The 23,827-nt window shown below is 50.7% G+C and overlaps 3 protein-coding genes across 5 annotated transcripts in view; 2 read left to right on the top strand and 1 right to left on the bottom strand.

Annotated features, from left to right (window-relative positions):
* Positions 1–4,136, top strand: part of LOC100933629 (E1A-binding protein p400) — a 132,644-nt gene extending 128,508 nt beyond the window's left edge. The window contains exons 54-56 of the mRNA XM_031948374.1: positions 277–420; positions 788–865; positions 1,898–4,136. Coding sequence (XP_031804234.1) covers positions 277–420; positions 788–865; positions 1,898–2,164 — 489 coding nt within the window. The 3' untranslated portion in view covers positions 2,165–4,136. The remainder of the gene's footprint in view (positions 1–276; positions 421–787; positions 866–1,897) is intronic.
* A 7-nt stretch (positions 4,137–4,143) lies between these two features.
* Positions 4,144–14,269, bottom strand: DDX51 (DEAD-box helicase 51). The gene is made up of 16 exons (XM_031948375.1): positions 14,186–14,269; positions 10,680–11,053; positions 10,428–10,549; positions 9,999–10,149; positions 9,205–9,350; positions 8,971–9,042; positions 8,257–8,363; positions 7,700–7,808; positions 7,343–7,488; positions 6,852–7,047; positions 6,533–6,648; positions 6,332–6,448; positions 5,926–6,027; positions 5,711–5,774; positions 5,387–5,521; positions 4,144–4,869 (listed from the first exon to the last, which is right to left on the bottom strand). Exons 1-16 carry the CDS (start codon positions 14,206–14,208, stop codon positions 4,843–4,845), a joined length of 2,007 nt encoding a protein of 668 aa, XP_031804235.1. The 5' UTR covers positions 14,209–14,269; the 3' UTR covers positions 4,144–4,842.
* A 98-nt stretch (positions 14,270–14,367) lies between these two features.
* Positions 14,368–23,604, top strand: NOC4L (nucleolar complex associated 4 homolog). Of its 3 annotated transcripts, none has more exons than XM_031948376.1 (15): positions 14,368–14,492; positions 15,304–15,424; positions 16,176–16,282; positions 17,251–17,358; positions 18,053–18,202; positions 18,577–18,679; positions 19,063–19,097; positions 19,209–19,259; positions 19,541–19,652; positions 20,115–20,175; positions 20,672–20,782; positions 21,873–22,039; positions 22,688–22,770; positions 22,985–23,098; positions 23,426–23,604. In XM_031948376.1, exons 1-15 carry the CDS (start codon positions 14,388–14,390, stop codon positions 23,543–23,545), a joined length of 1,548 nt encoding a protein of 515 aa, XP_031804236.1. In that variant the 5' UTR covers positions 14,368–14,387; the 3' UTR covers positions 23,546–23,604. The 3 variants fall into 3 exon arrangements, with proteins under 3 accessions (XP_031804236.1, XP_031804238.1, XP_031804237.1); XM_031948377.1 differs by lacking the exon at positions 14,368–14,492 and adding an exon at positions 14,702–14,845; XM_031948378.1 differs by lacking the exons at positions 22,985–23,098; positions 23,426–23,604 and having other exon boundaries at positions 21,873–22,055; positions 22,688–22,766.
* Positions 23,605–23,827: the final 223 nt, after the last annotated feature.

The following is a 23,827-nucleotide window of genomic DNA, read 5'->3' as shown; positions in this document are numbered from 1 at the left end:
CTCCTTTTCTCTCCCTCCCTCTTCTTTCTCTCATCTCCTTCCCTTTTCACCTTCTGTTTTTTGAATATTGACACTACACTTTGCAAAGGCAATTTAAATAACTCTCATTGATGTCTATCATATTTTTCGACTTTTACCTTTTCTTTCCTAATGAAGCCTTTAACTAGGAATACAGATTTGACATTATTTTGAGTAGATTCCCTAATCTATACTTATACTCTGCTATATTATATATTTCTGGGAATTTCTTCTGAAGGTAGCTGTTCTGTTCTCTAGATCAGTGCACAGCATGTTACTGTCCAGGCCCAGCAGCAGAAAGTGGCTTATGCTCAACCCAGCATTAAAACCCAGTTCCTGAAGACACCCCTGCCCCAGGTCCCAAAGCCCACAGGAGCCCAGCAAGTGCCAGCCCCGGTAAAGGTACTGCACTCCTGTGGTCTCAAAAGTAGCGCCTCTAAAGGAAAGTCAGGTCGATGTGCCAGTGAAGGGCAAAATATGCCACTTGGAAGGGCCTTGTTCAGCTCCTCTTCACTCTTGCTGTTTTAGCCACAGGGAATTAAAGTCTCCTCCTGTTCTTTGAGGAGTGGAAGTGGGAAAGTCATGTGCAGAGACAGTGGCAGAAGGGAATGGGCTGAAAGGAAGCCTTCTGCCCCCATAAGTCTTTTAAGTTAGGGATGTTTCCTTAGGCAGACGATGACCTCATTGACTTCTGATGGTCTTTAAGATTCGGACTCTTAAAAGATTCTTGTTCTCTTACTGCATTAACCTGCTCTCATATTTCTTCAAGGTTGCAAAGGTTCCTCAAGTTGTTCAACAACAAACAGCTGTGGCCAATCTTCAACAGATGGTTTCTGTTTCCCAGCAGGTGAGTTTCAGAAACTCCTAAAGATAGTTGACCATTGTTTTTGTCCACAATGTTTAACTCAATCCATGTTCTCCTTGTCTCTGGTCACTCTGTTCCCCAGTTTCTTTCCTAGCCTTCCCACTTCCCATCTCTTGCCTCTCCAGTGGAATATTGGCTCCATCCCTCCATTCTTGGGTCTGTTTCCTCCTCGTTGCTTCCTACTCTGGGGATATTCTCCCCCTTCCTATCTGGCAAACTCCTCTCTTCCTTATTCAAACCTGTTCTCAAAACTTTTTTGGGGAAGGCTTTCCTAGACCACCAATCCTTGAAAGATAGTCAGTGATGGGCATACTGAACCACTGGACACTTTCCTCGTTATTTGTTTTCCTACTGAACTCCATTTGTTATGTCTTCTGTCTCTTTCATCTTTCTATTGTAGATTGGAAGTCCTTGGGACAGGAATCATGGTTTTTATTATACAGCACCTAGCATAGTATTGATGTTCAATAAATGTTAATAATCCAATGCTGTTTTGCTGCCATTTATTAAAGAATAATAAGTCTGAAGGCACAAGTGCTAAAATTTTCAAGTCACCTGCCCAGATTTCTTTTTAAGATGCTATTTTCAGAGTAGACTCTACCTTAAATGGCTAAGAATACTAGATTGAGCCCTGGTCAGTCTGGCTTTTTAGTAGTCTTGACAAGTGAATCAGATCTAATCAATTGTATATCAAGGGGTCATGACAGCCCCAGTTTTAATTTCTCTTGGGAATGTTAAAACATTGAACTAAGCTACAGGATCTAATCATTTGGGAGTTTCTGTGGGGAGTGGACCATGGCAGCCAGTGTTCAATGCTGTTTCTTGGTGTTCTTATCCTCTTGATACTGATAAACAGTACTAATTATATGGGCTAATCAATGGGATTTGACCTCAGTGAGAGGGATAGCAGTGACTAAGCTGGAGAGTTTCTCTCTCCAGAGGAAGCAAGTGAACTCTGAGCCTAAGACTTTTAATGTGCAACCATCTACTTGTCCTGTCCTCTCCAATCTTTAGGTTCAACCTCAGCAACAAACTATGTCCCAGACCACAGTTGGTCCACACCAAGTACAAGTGCTCCCTGCAACATCAATGGCTCCTCAGGCAGTTCAACAGAAACTTGTACAGCAACAAGTCGTGACCCCTGCCACGCCACAGCTGCAGGTCCCTGGGGGACCCAATCCTGGACAGGTCCCTCCAGCTTCAGAAGGGCAAAGTCAGCAATCCAAAGGGCAGATGCGGATGTCTGCGGTCAGATTAAAGGCACTGTCCAAATCCAACTAAAGGGGTGCCTGAATATGGCCAGTTAGAGAGAATTTGGAAAGGCCAGGGAACAGGCAGTCATCTGATGTCATGAAGCACCTTTAAAGTTACATTTTAATCTTTAACTGTACACAAAACTCAAAAAAGGTTTGGGGAGGAAATTGTCAAAATCTTTTTTTTTTTGGTTGTTTAAAAAAGATTACATTCTTGCTCTTATTAGACCATCATTTCTAAGCATTGATTTAAACTACATAAAGAATTTTCATTTTAAGAGTTCCACAGAGATTGTTAGAAACATTCTCTGCCCTCTTAGAAGTGGATGGTCTAGTATGACAACCTAATATCATAGGCCATTTCGTCTGTTTGTTCACACGTGGGATGGCCTGGGCTGAGCTGCAAGCTTCTGGGTCAAACTGGTCACCCTCCTCTTACATAGGCATTCCCTCCTAGAACAAGTCTGGGTGTAATGTGATCTCTTAAATCTGTAGTCCGTCAGTGTGACCATCTGCGCCTAGCACTGCTTTGCACATTAGTAGGTGCCTAATAAATGTTTGTTGAATTGAATCTGGATGTATAGTTAAAATTTTAATGAAAATTCATTTTCTGTTCTTGTAATTCTTTTGAGCTGTTAGTAGTTTTGTGTACCTTTCCTGAAGCTGTATGTGTGCGTGTGTGTATGTGTTTGCTTTCATTCATTTTGTGATAATGGTTATTCTTGGAATGTAATGAGTGTGTTGATCCTAGTTCTATGTATAGTAAAACTGTAACCTTTTTGTAAAAGGAGTATTCACTTTGTATCTTGGAAAATTTCCTATTTGTCTAGTTTGATACTTCCAGTTTGGGAGAGTTTTTAACTGCTGGGGTTTAATTTAAGTTTCATTTGCTTTTGTGATGTTTCTGTGTTCAGTATAAAATCTATTCAGCCTTCAGCTGGGGAAGAGAGGAAAGTAAACAAAACTCAAGATTAATTCTGAGCTGTGCAAAAAATACACTTTTATATGATTATTTTACTAAAGTGAATAAGAGTTATGAATGTATATTCAGGTAGATGTTTGGAGGATGAGGTCACAGTCTATTACTAACCTAAAGGAGCCTGCCTCATTTTTAAAAAAATGATAAAATATATTGTATGATCCTAAGACTTATCCACATATGAACCTTTTAAAATAAAGGCTGCTTACGTAAGAGGGTCAAAGAGCTCCTCTTAAATTGGTCCTGCCCTTTTCTTTTCATGTGATGGTGATGAGGAGGATTTTTTCCATTGCATTTGATAAAGTGGGTTTTTAAAAAGCATTTTTCCCTTTAGTGTGGGATTATTTGTTGTTTCGGTGGTAGCTTAATTAAAAATAAAAGCATTTTTGCTTTACAAAACAACTTTAAGGATATGACAATATTACTGATATGAGCTAAGATGGCAAAGCAAGAGATAGAGCTCAGTTTCAAGGAAGAACATGTCCAGTGGTTCCGGTATAGATTACAATTGTTAGGTCTTTTTCCGGTCTGTTTCCCTTCTCTAGGTCACTCAGTTCCCATGTTTCCCTGAGTGTGAAACTATTCTTTGCCATCCATTTATCTTTTAGATGGGCAGTGAAATAGACAGGTTCAAGGTACCATTTGAGTTGGTTAAATTTGGCCACAAAAGAAACATTTTGCATCCCTGGCATGCATGATGCCTAAATAAAATGGTGCCCATTTTAGAATCATGCCAAGGTATCCTGTCTTTGCTTTGGAACAGACGGCTGTGTCCTGCACAGATCAGCATCACAGTCTGCCACAGGCAGCTGGTTCTGTGGACCGTTCATCGATCAGCAAAGATGGAAACACCTTTCTTAATTTTTAAAAAATATTCTCTTTCCCAGGAATCAACTGGTACCAGGAAGGCAGGGCCAAGTCTAAATTACTGACGAATGTGGGCGCTTGTACTCGCTATGTAGGATTGTATGGAATTGTGATGTATCCTACCAAACAGAGTGTAATAAAGTGTACGTTTTTATAGCTGGTGGCATTCTTTCTAATTTAATAAGGTACGCACAGTAAAATCTGTAATTTTAGAAACTTGTAATGAATAAAGAGTCTAGAGGCACCAAGGGGTTCGTGCACATGGAGCGACGTTTGCCTCCCCCTCATCCCAAAGCTCCTTGTACACGGTAGGCACTCACTGACATGAGTTGACAGCTGACTTGAATCCAGCTTGTTGGTCTTAAACATTTCTCTTCATCTCCAATAGGGTGCATGTGGTTTCCATTTCTCAAGTCCTTGATTTCGTCTCTGTGAAGGTCCCGACCCTTCTCTGATCCCTGGCCCCCCAGCAGCTCTGGGATCAATCTGAAGTTTAGGGGTGCAAGCTATATACTAGTGCTTGGCCAGGAGAAAGTCCCCTCCTCTATATTCATCCAGAACCAGCCTGGATGTACCCCATTTTCTTACCTCACTAGAGAACAATACTTGTTTCTATCAAAATAAGTATAAAGCCTCTGTTTTCTTTAAAAAATTAAAGTCTTCTATCCCCATTCCTGCGATGATTGCTGGTCCAGCCATTACTGGTCAAGTTCCAGACAGTGATCAAGTCCCCAGATCACACCTATCTGGCAGCAGGCACACGCCAGTCCCCGAAGCCAGTGGATCAGCAGCTCTTGACCCTGTTCCCACAATGCGTCCTTGGGCTTCGCCCAGCACACACCGTCTATCTCCTGCCAGACTCAGGCATTCTTCTGCTTCCATTCATTCTGTGAAGACAAAAGTTAGGATGAGATAAAGAAGGGAGCATCCAGTCTCCACAGAGCAGCATGCTTGCGACTGGGGGGGCCCAGACTGCTGTGGTACCTTCCTGTCGAGAAGCCTAAGCCAGCAGCATTGACCACTCTTGCCTTCTTTGATGGCAGTTCTCCCTGGGAAACTATCTTTCCTGCTTTGACCGCTTCTGGGTGGGTAAGACCAGCTCACCCTTCTGGGCAGTGCTGGATGGATGGGTCTCTGGGGCTCTCCTCAGGCATCTATCACCCACAGGTCTCTACTCCCTTTTCTGGTGAGCTCCCGGGACCCCAGACCTTGGACATATTGGTAGCTAAGACTCTTGGGTCTGGGCAGCTGGGTGGTTATTAAACTCCCAAGAGGTAAGCGTGCCTAAATTGCTGGCCTGGCTTTGTGTACTCAGTCTTTGCCAGATTCCCACGGTCCCACTGGCCAGCCCCATGACTGTGGCGGAGCTGGCAGCTTGGCCCATCATGCCCCCTGAGCCCTTACCCGGATGGTTTTCTGGAGCTCAGCCAGCGCTTCCTCATACTGAGGCACAAGGGACTTCAGGTGCTCATTCCGAACTAGATGCTTCCCCAGCTCTGGGGCTCTCGCTTCTCTCAACATCTGAAGGAATTTCTGCTCCTGGAAAAGAGAGCGGTTCCAGTCATGAGGGAACCTGACTCACCTTCCCTTAAGCCCTTCCTCCTGGGTAACCAGACAATGGTCTCTAGTTACTAGGAACAGATTCTTTCCATTGACAGACAGAGGTGGGCACACGTACGGGGAAAGTGGGAGGGATGGGGACAGTATATGTATTTTCAAGGGACCTACCTGTACTTTCAGGAGCAGAGTGAATGCCAGCCCCGTATGCCCAGCTCTGGCTGTTCGGCCCACCCTGAAAGCAGACACAACATGGGGGCAGGTGCCCGTCATTCCAGTTCAGGGGCTAGGTTAGTGACAGACACAACCAGAGCCTCCAAAATCCCGGGGTCTCAAGGAAGAGGGGCGGCATCACCACGGCCCCTGTGGCCCACAGCCCCCCTCACCGGTGCACGTAGGTCCTGATGTACTGCGGGGCATCGTAGTTGATGACCAGTTTCACTCCTTTCACGTCAATGCCTCGAGCAGTGGCGTCTGTGCTGATCAGGCTGTGGGGAGGTCAAGAGAGGGAACGCTGGGCTGTGAGCCCCGCTCCCCAGGCCCACTCCTCCAGGCCTTGACATTAAGTGTACCCCCCCACCCCCCGAGGCCTAGTTCACTGGTCCCATGCTGGGTTGGACTGCTGTGTGTGTGTGTGTGTGTGTGTGTGTGAGACAGTGTGACACACATACACACAGGCTAAGGACAAACAGGGCGCGAGCAGGCCCGGGCAGCAGCTGGGTCCTGTCCTGGCCAGCCCTGCGGTGCTCTCTGCCCTTGACCTAGCAACCTCCCTCCCTTCACAACACTCACAGCTGAATCTTGCCCTGCTCAAACTGCTTCAGGATCATCTTCCTCTGGCCAGGCCCAAACCTGGAGGAGAACTCGGCCACAGGGATCCCTCCAAAGGCCTTGACCAGCAGGAACAGCCTGGAGAGAGGGGCAGGCAGAGCTCAGAGGGGGATGCACCCACCGGCACCTCTTGCCCCCTCTTCCCTGTCACCTGTCCCTCACCTGTGTGAGTGCTCCCGGGAGTTGGTGAAGCACAGAACCCGGGAGAACTTCAAATTCCGCATCAAGTGCAGGATGACCAGTGGCTTGGAGTTGAGGCTGCAGGGCACATAGAAATGCTGTGGGAGACAGGGCAGAGGCCATGAGATCCCTCTAGTAATGTGCCCACTCTTCTAAGCTGAGAGGCTGGAAGCCGCTCAGATTCCCTCCCTTTTTGCCTTGGGTCCTGCTAGGGGGCCACCCTCCTCCTCTCCCTCCCCCAGGGGGCCACTCCCCCCCAACCAGGGGTGGTCCTATGGGCTCTAGGAGGCCCCGTTCTCACCGAGAGCCCTGCAGGGAAGGCGTACTTCCCCTCCACATCCTGCTCTATCCCTGGTTGAACCGTGGATTCTTGGCTCTCCAGGCCAGTGGAGAAGAGCCGGGGCTGGTAGAGGCCCAACTCCTGCAGCTTTTCAGGGTTCCGCGTCAGCGTAGCTGAGAACAGCAGCTTCTGGAGCGGCATCTGAGGCTGGCTCGTGCTGAAAGACAGGGCAGTGTCTGTGGGTCCCAGATGGACCTTATCAGCTACCCCATTGCCTGTTGGCTCTGGAGCTGGCAACTCCCCCGACCCTCATTCTTCTAATGGGCCATTAAAAAGGGAAATTTTCCATCATGGACATGTGCCCTCCCTCCCGTCCTCCTCTGCTTCCCAGGTCTGGCTCCTTCCTCAAAGGGGACAGGTGACAACCCTCACGTAACAGAAATGGCCAACCACGGTCCCATTCTCCTCAGGAGGTGGGTGGTGGGATGGGTGGAGAGTGTCCATCCCAGTACCTGGCAGCAGTTATAGCTCGGGGTTCCACCCTCCGGAAGAGTGGGCTGGAGCCAGGGGCATCGTCACCATGGAAAACTGCTTTCACCACCCGTGGCAGCCAGGACTGGTGCATGCTGTCAATCATTCGGTCGGCTTCATCGATGATCTGTAGAGTGGCAGGTAGCCGCGTTCAGGGGAACCCTGAGGAAGATCCCACTGGACGGGGCCCTGCTCCCAGGAACGCTCCTGCTCACAAGCACCGAGGCCCCCCAGCCACTCTGGGCCTTCCGCCCAGCCTGGGCAGGCAGACACGAGCCCAGGCATTGCCCCAGACTAGACCTGCGTGGCCCCGCAGATCCCAACTCAGGCCGACTCACCAGAAAGCGCAACTGCCTGAGGCTGAATCCTGGCGTCTGATCGATGTGATCCACCAGCCGGCCGGGGGTGGCCACGACGATGTCTGCCAGGCTGTGGTACCCAGAGTCCCTGCAACACCACACAACACTGTAGCTGATGACCGATCCTGGTTCAGGATGGGAGGAGCTTCCCTCGCCTGCCCCCCTTTTCACTGGAGCTTCTCCCACAAGCCTAAGCCCCTTCCTAAGAGGCCCAAGCTGGGGCCCACTCTTAATCCTAAGCCTCACGACAGTGTTTAGGGGGAGATGACTTTAAAAGGATCCCAGAAGGGCCTGCCATTTGTAGCAGGGTCCTGGAGGGGCTTCAGTGAGGGCTCTCTTGTGTGAGAGGCCGTGCAAGAAGCAAACTCCCCATTCATGGGAAGGGGCTGAATGCTGTTCTGGGGATTAGAGGCAGGGAGCTGGGTGCCAGGAACTCATTCTTTTCAGAGCGGAATGCTAAATGGGCCCGGCCTTCGCCAGCCGGGGTGGAGGCTGCCCCGGCCTAAGCAAATCAGCACAAACGCAACGAAACCTACGTCTTCTGGACGAGGATCTCCTGCTCCTTTGCCAGAGATTTCTGCCCCGTGATCTGGGCAACGCGCAGACCCGTGCCATCGGCATAAACATTGAATACTTTGCTCACCTGGAGGGAGAGAGCAGAGTTGGGCACTGGCAAGCCCACAGAATCGTATCCATGGAGTGCAAGATCCTTGAGGGTGGGGCCAGCAAGCTTTCCTATGCGCGTGCCTCGTACCCAGCTCAGTGCCCGGCACTTAATAAAAACTGCTGATGGACTGACTAGTTTAAAACCTATAGTCCCCAAGAATGAATACGTGAACAAGAACTGGGCAGGGGCAGGAGGGGCAGCTGAGTTCTGCGGGCAGAAAGCCCTCTGCTGTTAAGACAAATGCTATTAAGATTCAGTTCCTTGCACGAGGATCCATCCACACGATGCCCCAAGAACGATATTTGTGGCCAATCGAGGCTGGATAGAACAGCCTCTGTCCCGAATGCCTTTAGGAGGCTGGAGAACCCTCCCCTTCCCAGCATGTTTTTAGACAGGATTACAATAGGCACACTATATTGAAATAAAAATTTAACTTTTCCCTGTCCAACTCCATGGATTCCCTGAAACGGAACCAGAGCCCTAAGGGAGTTGGGAAGCCCTGGATGGGAGTAAGGGCTTCTGGGGCAACAGCTTCTGTCCCAAAGCAGCACAGCAAACCAGAGAAAACAAAAGGCCCACGAACCTGCTGGGCCAGCTCCTTTGTCGGCAGCACCACCAGGGCCCGTATGTGACACACTACACGCTCCAACAGGACCTGTGGACAAACACAGTGCGGCCCCGCATCAGGAGGCCTCTTCAGCCAAGGTCCCTCAGACAGGCTGCCCTCTTCCCCATAAGCACTGGGGCTTGTGACCAGGAAGAGCTCAGCAAGCCTTTGGTGGAGTCTCCCAGGCCCCTTCCCTTCCTGATCATTTACCTGGATCACAGGGATGACAAAGGACAGTGTTTTCCCACTGCCTGTTGGGGCAGATACACAGATGTCACTGGGCTGGTAGCCACCCTTCCCCACCAGGAATCCATGGGACGCACTCTCCAGGAGGGCGGGAATCACCGCGGCCTGCACTAGACAGGTGGAGAACAAGATGGAGGCTCAATAGGGCATGATAAGGACCACCACAAGCGAGACCTGCAAAGTGCTTTGAATGGCTCCTCTCGAGGACTCTCACAATCACCCCACCAGGCAGGTACCCAACGTGTGTCCTGGTGAGGCTCTGCAATGAGGTCACTGTCCTTTTGAATGCTGGAGGGGACACACAGGGAGCCCTCTAAGGACACACCCACCAGAGGCAGAACAAACAAGCCTGAACACAGGCCTAAGGCCAGGGAGCATCTGTTCAAGCAAATGGCAAAGGAGCTACAAGACCCTGATGTGGCTGGCCTGATGGAGAGGAAGGCCCGCGGCCAGGCTGCCACAGGAGATGAAGGGACACCTCTGGGGTCAGAGAAGCTTAGCTCCTCAGCCGAGGCTCACCCAGCTGGGTCAGGCCACCCAGCCAGGGGCTCACACCACCCTGCAGCCAAGGCCATCGAGCCGCTGGCCTGCCCAAGGCTGTGAGGGCACATGGTCACTGGGTTTTCAGGGAGGGAAAGCAGCTTTCCCATAAGAGAGAACCTGAGGCCTCAGAGAAGAAGGGTTGGGTGCGAGGGACAGTATTTTACAGCCTGGAGGGGCCTTGCTGCTGAAGGGGCAGATCCGAGCATTGGGGCTACCTGGAAAATAGGATAAGATGCCGTTGGTCTTTAGTTTCTTTTGTAGGCAAGGATGGATTCCTGGGATATCCTGGATTGGGACGAGGTCGTTTTTGACACTTTTTTGGACCCGGCTGGGCTCAGCGAGCCATTTGGGTAAGAAAGGCTGGACCTGTGAAAAGAGTGACAGGTCAGTAAAGAAGGGTGTGGGAATAGGGCTAAGACCAGGGACAGAGCCAAAAGGCCCGCTCCAGCTGCCCATACCACAGGCGCCTCACTAAATCAGGGCCATCACTAGGAGACGCTGGGCAAAGGCCAGAGTTCTGTGGGAGCAGGATACCCACACCCTGGACGTGAGAACTAGCTGTCAATCATTGGCTTATCTCTGGAGGGGGCTTCTTGTTGGGCACTCCCAGAACAAGGGCACCTGGTGGAGGTTCACTGGCCTACCTTTGGAAGGGTCTTTTTATTGGGCACTCCCAGAACGAGGGCACTATGTGGGGATTCACTGGTCTCTCCCGAAGGCTCTGAAGCTTCTGGTGGATCCTTTTCCTTTTCCTGCTTTTCACTGCCTGAAGAAAGGGGAATTAGATGAGGGGAGGTGAGAGAAAAACTCTGTCAATCCTTGTCCCTGTCCTGGGAAGCCTGCTCACCCTGGGCTCCCAGCTCCCTGGCACCATCTTGGGGGAGGACTTCCCTTACCTGCAGCAGCCTCTGGGTCCTTCTTCCCAGTTTTCTTTTTCTTCTTTCCCTTGGGTTTTCTGGAGCTGCCAGTCCCTCTCGGACTGGACTCGGCCTCTGTCTCTGATGCTGACTTTTCTAACCTGTGGGGGCTCCCATCCCCCCGCTTCCTCTTTTTGGCTTTTCTTTTAGGTTCCGGAGGGACTGGAGAACTTGGGTTGGGGTGTGCAGGCTTGGGGGATCCTGGGATCTTGTCCCCAGTGGGACTGGCCTTCGCCTTGGCCTCCTGCTGCTTTTGCTTCCTCAGTTGCCGTTCCCGGGCCTGAACTTGAAGCCTCTGCAGGAGCACCTGGGCTTGCTCCTCGGTGTTAGTCACATTTTCTTGTTCCTCATATCTGGGATAAAGGAAATTGTTAGTACTGAGCCAGGTCTTACCCCCAGAATCCCCAGGGGTTGTGGGGGAGGGGAGAGAAGCAGTTTTATTTCCTTAGCTCCATGAGGGCCATGAGCTGGGTCTGGCGTCTCGGTGCTCTGACTCCAAGCCCTGTTGATGTTCCTGGCACCCTTTGATCATCGCCATTTTCCAGGCTGCCCCTCTTTTCTCAGACCCAATAAGACTGTTCAGCTCAGACACATCAAGGACTCATTCCTCTTCCTCGATCCCCACTTCCAACCAAATGTTAGGCTGCTCATTCTTACTTGGACACCTGTTCCCTCCTTTCCCACTCATTCCTATTCCCACAGTCTGCACTGGACGATCACAACAGTCTCCCCACTGGACCTTCTCGCCTCTACCCTTTTCCCCTTGCAATCCACCCTTCCTACAGATAACAAAGCCATCTCATAACTGCCCGGGTCTGACCATATCTACTCTTCTGCTCCAAAGCCTTCAGCAGCTCCCAAATGTCTACGGAACAAAACGCAAACACCAGAGACTAGCCTTCAGGGCACCGTGGAGGAGGAGATGGAGCACTGGCTCAGAGCTGAGGGAGGCTGCTTCGAACCAAGCTTCCTAACAATTCTGATGTCCAGAGGCAACGTCCCTCTTGCTAACTCTTTGCCTAGTTCTCTGCTCTGGCCAAACAGCACAAGGCAAAGCCCTCCTGCAAATGCTTCCGGACAACCATCATGTCCTTCTCACTCTTACCTTCCTCAGGCCAGCCTTAATGTGTCTTTTACTCAATGCACCATCTTCCCTCAAAAACCAGATCCTCCTCCTCCCACTCTCCTACTTCCATTCATGGAATCTCATCCTCCCCACTGGACACACAGATCCTCATTACCATTATTCACCAAGTGCTTTCTATTCCATCTTCTCATCTCTCTTTATTCCAAGACTAGCATCCTGCTCGTGTCCTCTTAGCGATCCCCAACCCCCAAATTGGTCCAACCACAATCCTCCTATGCTATGAGGACATTACCAAAACCATCCAGTCTGACTCCCTCAATTTTACACATGAGGAAACCAAGATCCAGGGAAGGGAAATCACAGTGACCCAGTGAGTGGAGAAAGTCCTGAGTCCTGAGTCAGCAAAACCTGAGATCAAATCTAGCCTCAACTACTTATTAGCTGTGGGATCCTGAGCAAGTGACTTAACTGTAAAATGAAAATAATAACAATACTATCCTCCTCCAGGCTGTTGTGTGGATGGAATGAGAAAATATTACAAAGTGCTTAGCATAGTGTCTGGCACACAGTGGACACTATATAAATGTTACTTATTATTATAACTCTTTTTTTTTTTCTTTTTGCTAGGCAATTGGGGTTAAGTGACTTGCCCAGGATCACACAACCAGAAAGTGTTAAGAAGACTCCACTACACCAACTAGCTGCCCCATGGCTCTCATTTTTAACACATATAGTTGAGATGGGATTTGAATCTGGGTCTTCTAACTGCAAATCCAGTGGTTTTACCCAACCCTATCCTTTTCTTATTATGACTGATGCTTGAGAGCATCATTTAACATATCTGAGCTCACATGTACAGATATCATTAAAGGTCAGTTTTTCTAGATGATAAACTGGGTTTTCTGAAAGAGCTGACTTATCTATTGTAACATAGCTAAGTGTAAGAAAGCAGGGTCCTCCTGACTCCAAGTCTATTCTCTGTGCTTCAGACCACCCTTTTTGGGAGGTTGGAGGGTGGGAGAGGAGAAAGAGAGGAGGATCCTTACCTAGGATCCCATAACCAAGGTAAGTGAGGACTGAATCTAGCCTGACTCTGACTAGACATATAGACATATAGTAGACATACATTTAGAGATAGAAGAGAACCTTAAAAGTCATTAGTCTACCTCCCCATGGTTTACAGATTAGGAAACTTCGACTTGAAGAAAGTAAATGACTTGGCTAGGCTCACACTGCTAGTGTCAACTATGAGAGAGGAAGTCAGGTCTTCCTGCTGATCGGTGTTCTCTCCACTATCCCCTACTTCCTTTTATTATAATAAAAAGAATTGATGTTCACAAGTTGCTTTAAAGTTTCCATGATTTAAGTTTGCACGTTTTAAGTTGACATGCATCATTTCACTTGACCTTCTCAACTTTGTGAAGTGAGCCCTCTTAAGCCCATTTTAGAGCAGAAGAGAAGATTCTTACTGAAGGTCTGTTAAGTGCTTCCCATGCATCGCCTCGTATGACCTTCACCCCTCTGACGGAAGTGATCTTATGATTCCCATTTCACAGCAGGAGAAACTGAGTCTCTCTCAGAAAAGGCAAGTGGCTTGGCCACAGACCTAGCACGTTGTAGAGACCAGATCAAGACCGAGACATACTGACAGCAAGAGCTCAGAAACGTATCCTCCCCGTTCCTGGCAAGTTAAGCTCAGCTCTGATCACACCTTCAATGGTTCTCTGCTGATGACTGAGCAAACTACATGTGACATTCAAAGCTCTCTATTTATCTGCTCAACGGGATGAACTCCAGGTGGGGCAAGAAGCAGGAACTGAAGACAGGTGGGATGGAACTGAATCTAGCTTCCCTAAGGGTGGGTGGTGAGCGGGGAGAGGAGAGACCATCCTACTTCCCAATCCTGCACCTACACACTTCTCCAGAACCCTAACTAGCTTCCTCTATGGCCCCGCCCCCTCCGTCCCTGCCCCTCCTCCTTTTCTCCCTGGTCCTGCCTCTTCTCCACAACTCCGCCCCCTTTCACCAGTCCCGCTCCCTCCTCCCTGGCCCCGCCCCTTCTCCATCCCTGCCCCTATTGCCCGGTCCCTGACTCCCTTCTTCTTTGCCCCTTCTAGGTCCCTCTCTGGCCCCGCCCCTTCTCCATCCCCCTATCAGCCCGCTCCGTGGCTCCGCCCCCGCCCTCAGCCCCGCCCCTTCCACACCCCAGTTCTCCTCTCCCTCTCCCCAGCCACTGTCCCTTCTTCCTAGCTCCGCCTCTTCCCCCCAACGTGGGGAGAGGGTTGTGGTAAACTTTGCCGGGGCCAGTAACAGGAAAGTGTTCCCAGACGTTCCTGCCAGCAGCCGGACCTCCAAATCCGCAGCGCCCGAGGCTCGGCTCGGAGTGAGCCCTGCTTACCTGGCAATCCGAAAAAGCGCCATCGCTCAGCCGGGTTCCACCGCTCTCCCCACGCGGCCCCAGGTACTCCGCACTAGACTCTGGCGCGGGGAGATGACGTATACATGCGCCGGCGCTGCAGATGACGCGAGAGGGGGCGGAGCCGAGTTTCCTCCAAACCCTTCAGCGCATGCGATTCTAGATTCACTCTCCCGGAGGCCACATGGAGCCGGAGTGCGGGGCGGCGGAGCTGGGCCGTTGGCTGGAGGCTGCCCTGAAGAGCCGGAGAGGCGCTAACGTCGTGTTTGATATTCTGGGTGTGCTGCAGGTGCGAGTGGAGGGGGTGCCGGGGAGAGGTGGAGGAAAGAGGCGGGGAGCGTGAGCGCATGTGCGCATGTGCGCGCCTGTCGGATCCAGGAAGTATTCTGAGTAGAGTGAGATACCGCGGGAGGACGCAGGGGGCGCTGTGCCCAGTGAGACGCGGGGCGCGGGGCGCGGGGCGCGGGGCGCGGGGCGCGGGGCGCGGGGGCGCGGGGCGCGGGGCGCGGGGCGCGCTCTCCCTAGTGAGAGTCAGAAAACGCGCCGGGTCCCAAAAGCCTTCGTGCCGCCTAACGCCCTTGACACCAGCTCTAGACCCCTGAAACCTGAAGGCGATGAAATGAGCGACAAATTTAAGCTTTGGTTAGCTTCTTTTGTTTCGTCAGGTCCGACTCTTCGGGACCCCACGGAAGGTTCCTTACAGGGGTGCCATTTCCTTCTCCCGCTCGTTGTACAGACGGGGAAACTGAGGCCCAGAGGGGGAGGGGGCACCCGCTGGGAAGTGTCTGAGCTGGATTTGAACTCGAGATGATGCTCTAGCCACTGCTCCCCCCGCCTTTCCACTGTTAGCTTAAATCATGTCAACAAATCTTAAACTACTGGTAGCTTGTCCCTTAAGCAAGTCACTTGAGTTTTAAGCTATTGATAGCTTGAGTCAATCAGTTAAGTTTTAAGCTATGAAAGCTGACATAATTAGAGGAAACTTTAAGCTGCTGAGAAGAGTAAAGCAATGAACCTGTCTTCCCCTTCTCCGTCTGTCCCCTCCCCCCTTCTCCGTCTGTCCCCTCCCCCCCTTCTCCGTCTGTCCCCTCCCCCCTCAGTCTGATCAGGAAGATGATGTTCTCAGCGCCATCCACACGTGCAGCCGACTCTTCGGGGCTCTGCTGGAACGGAGGGAGCTCTTCGTGGGCCACCTACCTGCCGAGGAGGCGGCCATGGCAGGTGAGGATGCCTCATCCTAGAGTACCCGCCCAAGCGCCAGCCTGGCTCCAGTTGTCCGGCTGATGGAAGGGGCGGCGCCTCCTGCTGCCCTTTAGGAAGCTGGAGATGGTCCAGAAAAGCATGAGGTCCCCCAGGGATCCAGGGCCTTGAGATGCTGCCATGGGAGACTCTCTTGAAGAAACACGGGCTGCTTGGTTGCTTCTTTATGATGCCTGTGATTTTGTAACATTTCTGTCACAGTTTAAGGGTCTCAGAGAGCTTGCCTCACAGCCACTCTGTAGTGCACTGTCCCCATTTTACAGAAGAGGAGACTGAGTGTCGGGTTAAATGTCTTGCCAAGGATCACAGGGATGATAAATGGCTCCTTTGGAAGTCTGACCCAGGTCATTCGACTTCCAAGTCTAATACTTTTTTTTTTTTTTTTAATTGCACAATAATCAAAAATCCTTTCCCTAATTGACCTCAGAATAGCTGGGTATATTTTTGGAGGGTGGTCACTTATCATCCTGTAGAAGAACAGTAGCCTTCGGACCTAGGCCAAGCATGATCGTGGTCCTCAAGTGAATGCGAGGGAGGCTGTTGGGGGATCTACCAGGCGCGTGTGATGTTTTGCCCTGGTGTGGCTGCAGTGATTTCTTAGCCTCTGCCTCGGGAGCATGAGCTGCTACAGGTCTGGGATTGCAGAGATGTCCCAGTTGGAATATAGGTTGGGAGAGAGAGAGTCTAGGGCAGAAACACTACTTCTCCCCAGGGTCCGGAGATGCCCTTCGGAAGTATAAGGTGTGGATGAGACATCGGTATAACAGCTGCTGCAACAGCCTTTCAGAGCTCTTGGGCCATCGTTCTTTCAAAGTCAAGGTGAGTTTGGGAGTCAGGAATATTCTTGGGTTTTGCCATCAAGTAGCAATTAACTTTCAGCTTCTAGTTGCCACCAAGATGCCTTAAGCTAAATGCCAAATCTGCACCAAACAGCCAGTGCTTGGAGAGCAGAATGGGTGTGTGGGTTGGAGGGAGAAGTGGATGGGATAGAAGATATGGGCTCGTGTTATTTCCCACACTCCTTAGTGGGGTCAGAGTATTTTCCCCCATTGCTCTGGAATGGAGCATCTCATTTCCCACTGGTCTCCCCAGTGTTGTCTTTCTAGCTCTTAGATACCTGGAGCATGATTTCTATAAAGTGACTTGTTAAGGCCTAAAGTGTGAAAACATGGGATTCGATGTGACTATTTGCAAATCACCCCCTCATGAACCGTCCACATGAGAAGTAACAGGCCCAGCCATTGATGGCCAACTGATACAGGCAATGCAGATGTCAAATGATCTCTGACTGATGTTAGACTGCACAAACAAAGCTATAACTCATCGGAAGCTTTTGAATGAAAGAGGTTTATTCTATTTTTCTGAAAACAGAGCCATTAGTCCTAATGATCTCAAATGCCCTCAAATAGGAGTCCGGGCAGTTTCTACATTTCAGCTCCAACATCACTGTTACTACAAATCCCAGCACTAGAAACATGATTAGGTCATCTTGTACAGTGGATTTCAGGGGCATTTTCCATAAGTCCATCCAAGCAGGGTTACCACAGGCCCTCGATCCGCACTCGGGTTCAGAGAAGAAGTAGAGGCTGAAACCTTGCTGTGAAGAAGTTAGGCTGGCTCTAAAGAACACACTGTCTGGCTTATGCCCTTCCCTTTCCCCAGGCAGCAGTCCTTGTTACTGAGATCTGGACAGAGAGATGGGCCTTGTAACATGGGCCAGTAGGTGCTGGCTGCTTTCTGCCTCTGCTGAATGTGTTCACTTCTATCTCTCTTCTCTCCCTCCTTAGGAACTGGCTCTTTGCACGCTCATGAAGTTTGTACAGCTGGAGGGGGAGTACCCGCTGGAGAAATCCAAATGGGAAGGCAACTATTTGTTCCCTCGGGGTCTCCTCTTGGTATGGCGCTTGTTGGGGAGGATCTTTATGAAGAGGGCTGGGGATATGTGAGGGCAGGTTCGTTTTTTATTATTGATTCTGGGGAAGCAAGCTGTAGGATAGGTAGTTCAGCAATTACTTGCTAGGTTTTATAAGATTATGTTTTGGCATATTCTTCATTTAACAAGTGTTTATTGAGTGCTGTGGACGAGGCACTTTCTCCTTGTGGTTTGGCTTGGCCTCATTTAATTTGCATTCGCTAAGCATTTACAGGTTATTAGGAGGACAACAGGTGGGAGCTGGGAAAGGGAGCTGACCTGGTATTAAAAGTTACTCCTCAGGTAATCCCTCGAGTAAATAATGGGAAAATGCTTCATTGATTTAATGAGTTTAGACCATTTTTTTCTTCCTTCATCAAATCTACATATATACTGTAGATCAAAATAAGTAATCCCCTGAAATTCTTTTTATCTCTGCCAATGAGATTGAGAGATTGAAATGCTTCCCTATCCTATTTCACCCCATGAAAGGACCCAAAGCTTTCTCTACCCCTGCCCCAAATGTCAACAGTTAAAGACCAGCCTTCTCCCCAACTTCTCAAAGCACATTTCACAGTGGGACAGCACAGATGAAAGCAGGAATAATTTCTTATTGCTTTGGAGGCCTTTCAGAGAGTGTGTGGATAATTGATTCTGTCTCCTCTGTTGACTCCTAGTCTGTGGTGGAAGGCCTGATTCCAACAGAGGGGGATTCATCCCTGCTGATCTCCCGGTTCCAGGAGTACCTGGAACACGATGATGTTCGATACCACACAATGCAGGCCGTTGTGGATTTGGTGGCCAGAGTCACAGACACACACCAACAGGTGATGCTTGGTTGGTGGGGCTCTCTGTCGTGAGCTGTGGCTATGATTTCAGCCCTTGTTAGACCTTTGATTCAGACTGGTTTTTTTTAGGATTATAGTCTGGTTTCTTTTTTCCCTGGACCTGTTATGTGTCTGACGCATTTAAGGGGTCCTGGTTGAGAGGTAGAGCCACGATGATTGAAAGCTGGCTGTTGTAAACTACATCCTGGCTGAAGGGCTGGCAGTCAGGAGGCCACGAGCAAGGGTATGGTATTGGGGTGGGGGAGGTGGAAGCGAGCCTCTTGGGTGATCAGCACAGAAAAGGGAAGGGAAAATGGAGAAATCTGGTACTTGCCTTAATCTTCTTCAGTGTGCTGACTTTGTCTTTCCCTCAGGGGGTTCCCTCTACGTTCTGGAACAACACCTTCACCCTGGTCTCCTCTGTGAGCCTGCCCCGCCAGCAGAGTGACATCTCTAACTTCTATGTGAAACATAAAGGTGAGCATCTTTAGGAAAAGGGTGGGAAGATGGAGGAGGGGTTTATGCCTTGGGCCTGGCCTTTGAGAGGTGAAGGAACTCGTCCTTGTTTGGGAAGAGGCAGAAGAGGAATGAGCATGAGAGGATTTTCGTCTCCTGAGAAGAAGTCTCATTGATCAGTAACATTGACATTGTCATTTTGTGTGAGCTCAGTGAGGGCTGGAGAGTCCAATCTGGGTAATGTGTCTGAGTCATGTGGAAGGAGAAATAAGGGCTGGATGGGGCCTGAGCTGTGCTTTCTCCCCATGGTTCAACCTCAGTGACGGCACTCGCTGCAGACTGGACTTTCAGGGCACTTCATTAGCTTTTGACTTTAAGCCCTTCCCCATCCCTTTTTCTTACAGAGATGCTGGAGAAGTGGAAGGTCACTCAGCTGAAGGTAAAGATTTGGGAAGGAAGGGACAGGATGGGGCGGGATGGGGTGGGGGGAGCTGAAGCTGTCCCCATTGCCCCCACTGTCCCTAAGCTGCTGCCTTTCCTTGTGTTTCAGGAACACAAGCACGTGTTTGAGAAGATGTGGTTCAGTTTTCTCAAGCACAAGGTAGAACTGAAGCTCTGGGCTGGGGGTGGGGGAGGTGGGGAGGGTAGCAGAGGTGTGTGGGGGAGAGTGGTCTTGGATCTGGGTTGAGAGTTTGAAGAGACTGGGCATCTGTCCCTTGGCATCTGGCTGAATCGCTCTGTCAGGTAAAGCTCCAATGCTGCTGGGAGCGAAGGCGCTGCTGAGACCTGGAGCTGGGTGGGTGGGCTTACGTGGGAGGGCTGGAGCGTGGGGACGCTGGGAGCCGCCAGGCAGCAGAGACCTTGGTGCTGTCCCCACTGCAGCTGCCCGTCAACCTCTACAAGAAAGTGCTTGTGATCATGCACGACTCCATCCTGCCCCACATGAGCCAGCCGAGCCTCATGATTGACTTCCTCACGAAGGCCTACGACATTGGTATGAGGCTGGGGCCAGGGGGCTGGGGGCGGGGATATGGTCCTGCAGCCGGGGGAGGCGGGGTCCGAGTCTGGATTGTGTGTGCTCCTGGGGCAGAGGAGCTGAGCCTTCCAAGGGCCAGACTTGGAGTCACCAGGACCTGGCTTCTAATCCTGCCTCTGATGGCGGGCGTGGGTCCCCAGACAAATCACATCCCTTCTGAGTCTTTAGGATTGTCACATGTGAGATGGGGATGATGGTGGAAGTTTTCTCTTTGAATCTAAAATGTTATAGAAGTATCGGCTTGTTTTATTGTTGGTGTTGTCTGGATGTCTGGGGACGGGTTGTCTGGCTGTGTGGGAGTGGGCTCTCTGGGGGTCTGGTGGCATGTGTGTCTGTCTTAAGGGGCATGAGGCCTGGCTCGGGGGCAGAGCCAGGCTGGGCCTCTGGCTGATGGGGGTGGGTGCCCTCTGTCTCTTGCAGGTGGTGCCATAAGTCTCCTGGCCTTGAACGGACTCTTTATTCTTATTCATCAGCATAACCTGTGAGTGGGGTTGGTGTGGAGGAGAGATTGGGCCTCAGGAGGCTTGTAGGGGTGTTGGCGGCACCTTTCTGGGGACCTGAATTTTGAGCTGCTTCGCCTCCTCCCGAGCATGGCCTTCCCCCTTTTCTCTCTGGCCCAGTTGCCATGTCATCTCCATGACTGTGCCTTTGACTCTCTCTTCAACAAGTCTATCGGTTCCAGGCCTTCTCTGGAGAGTTGGGCATCCAAAGCCGAAGGTCTGGGAGTATGGGAGATCAGTGTATGGACAGTCATTCTCCCCTGAGATTGCCATTTAACGTAGGGCAGCCTCTCCAAGCCTCCATTTCTTCTCCTTTTCCAATGGAAATGACTTTCTTTTCTGCCCACATGGAAGTTATTTTGAGGATCAGAGAGAATGTGTGGTGAACTCCTAGAAGGGGATCAGAGCCAGTGGTGAGGGGCCCGAAGCCTGGCTCAGCTGCTTCCTGAGTCCTTGCTCTGTTCCTTTCCACCACAGTGAGTACCCTGACTTTTATCGGAAGCTCTACAGCCTGCTGGACCCTTCTGTTTTCCACGTGAAGTACCGAGCCCGCTTCTTCCACCTGGCAGACCTGTTCTTGTCTTCCTCGTGAGTTTAGCCCTGGGGTATTCTTATATTTATAAAAGTATATGCTTTTGTATGTTTATAAATACTTAAATGCTTGTAAGTATAAATAAATATTAAAAAAATATATGCTTATAAAAGCATGATAAAGACCGTTTGGGGTTGGCCCCGGGCTCTCCCAGCTTAGTGACCCTCTCTGCTCAGTGTGCTCTGGGTGTCATGGGAGAGTCTGACATCATCTCATACCTCAAAAGTCAGTTTTTGTGGCCAGAGCCTGGGGATCTGCACTGACCACTCTGGCGGGGACCAGAAGGGAGTGAGGGGGCTGGTGCTAGCTCAGCCTTGAGGACAAAGGGCAGGGGCAGAGAGCTGTAGGGTCATCCCAGAGCTTTTGTGAAGAGCCTGATGTGGCCGTGGAGAAGAAGTCAGTTCCTGAAGCCAGCTGTTGCTGTGAGGAGGAAGTAACTGGGCTTGCTCCCAGCCCTGCGGCCCATCACAGGCTTCTGGGTTTGCTCGCTGGGGTGAAGGTCCATCTTAGCTATGGAACAGAACCAAATCTGTTGACTTGTATAGGGATTGGCCTTGTAACCCTTCAGAGGAGAAGCCTGTTGGAGAGGGAAGGGAATTACCCTTTTCATTTTACAAGGCATGAGATTGTGAGATGTACTGAGTGTAGTTTGTTAAAGCAGATGTCCAAACTGGGCTCAGCCTAGGGCTCCTGATTACTGCTCGCCCAGGTGGGCCGGATCCTGATAATATTATAGACAAGATCCTGCGTAGGTATTGTAGAGGCAGGGAAAACCTTTAATGCTAGACAAGAACAAGTAAGACACAGGAAGAAAGAGGAAGGAGATGTTGAAGTCGCTCTGTCTTTAACCAGGAGATAGTGTTTTAAATGGAAAGTTTTGTAAGTCAAACCTACATTAAATAAACCAAAATGTGTCTTGTGAATTCTTTCCTTACTTCAGTTACCTGTGGTTTCTGCCTTACGAGATCTATAGTTTAGTTTTCTAGTGATTGCTACTCCTGTTCTCCTAGGAGCGGGCCTCCTGGGGTTCTGCAGGTCTCCTGGGCAGAGGACCCGGAGCTGGCCCTAACTGCATTTTCCCGATAGGCACTTACCCGCTTACTTGGTGGCTGCCTTTGCCAAGCGCCTCTGCCGCCTGTCCCTGACCGCTCCTCCTGAGGCGCTGCTCATGGTCATTCCCTTCATCTGCAACTTGCTCCGAAGACATCCTGCCTGCAAGGCCCTGATCCACCGCCCCAGCGTGGAGGCCAGTGGTGAGAAGGGATGAGGGTGAGAGTCAGGAGAGCTCCCAGTCCTGGCCTTTGGCCTTGAGCACAAGCAGACAGAGCCACTTCCTGCAGCTGAATTAGACATTTTGTGCTCAGGCCCAATAGAATCCTCCTCTCCCAGGGTGCTCCAGCTGACTGCTGTATCTCCCAGGACACAGAGATCCTCATGCTACTGTTTGGGAGAGATGAGCTGTGAGGGCAGGAGGTGTATCTTGTTTCCTGGGGGCAGGCTTAGTGAGAAGGAAACCTTCCCCACCATGCTTCAGATATGCCTTGATTTGAGTCTGTTCTACTACAGACCCATCTTAAAGTGAAAAATTGATATTTTGGTAAAAGGCAGGAGGAAAGAAGGACTAAAGACCTAAGGATTCCATGGAGGAGAATCTGCAGCTCCTGATTTCTTGGATGGGGATGTCGGTGTCTTCTCCCTTTCCTCTTCCTATACCTTCCCAGCCCCCATCCTTGTCCATGGGGAGCAGGCAGCGCTCTCTGCGCAGCTTCGTGCAAGGAGCCCTGAGCCACAGATTGGGGCATTTAGTTCTGGCCCTCAGCAAATCTCAGTTCTTTCTGGGCCTTGTGCCCACGGTCTCTTTGAATGTAAAGTTTCCATTATCCCTGGCTTTTTGTCCCCAGATATGACTGCTGACCCCTATGACATGGAGGAAGAAGATCCAGCCAAAAGTCATGCCCTGGAGAGTTGTCTGTGGGAGCTCAAGGTGAGTGGGCTCAAGCCGCTCGCTTGGAAGCCGGGGTCTCTGCCTCCCAGCCAGGAGAAGCAGTGGGCTGGAAACTGGGGGAGGGGGAGGTCCCAAAGACGGCTGAGGGGGAGGGAGCTGGTGCTCCTATTAGACCAAGGCTTCTTAGCAGGAGGCGGAGGTGGTTCTGGTTGAAGGGGAGACTCTAATGCTGCTCTGATTCAATCTTTTAAAGGCTCTCCAGAGACATTATCACCCCGAGGTAGCCAAAGCAGCCATGGCCATCAACCAGGCCCTGTCCCCTCACGAAGTCAGCATTGCCCAGCTGCTGGAACTCTCCCCTTATGAGGTGTGTGTGTGTGTGTGTGTGTGTGTGTGTGTGTGTGTGTGTGTGTGTGTTGGGGGGGGTGGTATACCCTTGATGGCTCCCCCCTGCTTCCTTGAGGAGCCTGGTCCTGGAGGGAAGGTGCTGGGGTGCCCAGGCCGGGGGCCTGTTTGCTTTTCTCTGAGGGCTCTGCCATGACTGGGCAGGGATGGGGAGGGTGTCAGCGTGCCACACCTGATGACCAGGCAGCTGTCACACGGTCACAGACTGGTTCTTGGTCTCTGGCACACTCTTATTCCCCCAAGCACTTGACCTGACTCAGTCCCACACCTCCACCATCTCTTTCTCTAGATCTTTGAGAAAGACTTTAAGAAGGAGGGGTCTGGCCCTGTGCCCCTGGAGTTCCTGCAGCCCCAGGGACTGCTGGGCCGGAGAGGTGACCTCGCCATGGAACACTTTGCTCTGGACTGACACCCTTGCTTTTCCTTCCTCACCCCCAAGTTTTGGATTAAATGTTTTTTACAGAATGACTTGGCGTATCTGTTTGTGGGGAGCATGGCTCAGGTGTGCTTTGGGGTGTTGGGGTACTCTGACTCTTCAGAGATTTCTTTCCAACACATGGGTCTTGCCACAAAATGCCCAGGGACCTTTCCAAGACTAAATAAAATTTTATGGAAAGTCATAGCTAGGTGGCAATCTGAATGCAGATCTCTGTGACCCTGGACAAGTTACTTCCCTCTGTCTCCCTCAGTT

This window comes from Sarcophilus harrisii, chromosome 1 (genome assembly GCF_902635505.1).
Source record: "Sarcophilus harrisii chromosome 1, mSarHar1.11, whole genome shotgun sequence".
In the NCBI taxonomy this organism is placed as follows: domain Eukaryota; kingdom Metazoa; phylum Chordata; class Mammalia; order Dasyuromorphia; family Dasyuridae; genus Sarcophilus; species Sarcophilus harrisii.
This window is presented reverse-complemented; position numbering and strand designations above follow the sequence as displayed.

Coding starts and splice junctions, on each gene's coding strand:
- DDX51 (XM_031948375.1), bottom strand. CDS start 14,208: ATGGCGCTTTTTCGGATTGCCAG. Junction 6,649..6,851: donor CCTTCCCTGCAGGGCTCTCG/GTGAGAACGGGG, acceptor TGTCTCCCACAG/CATTTCTATGTGCCCTGCAG. Junction 5,775..5,925: donor ATCAGGACCTACGTGCACCG/GTGAGGGGGGCT, acceptor GTCTGCTTTCAG/GGTGGGCCGAACAGCCAGAG.
- NOC4L (XM_031948376.1), top strand. CDS start 14,388: ATGGAGCCGGAGTGCGGGGCGGCGGAGCTGGGCCGTTGGCTGGAGGCT. Junction 18,203..18,576: donor TCACAGACACACACCAACAG/GTGATGCTTGGT, acceptor TCTTTCCCTCAG/GGGGTTCCCTCTACGTTCTG. Junction 23,099..23,425: donor TGGAACTCTCCCCTTATGAG/GTGTGTGTGTGT, acceptor CTCTTTCTCTAG/ATCTTTGAGAAAGACTTTAA.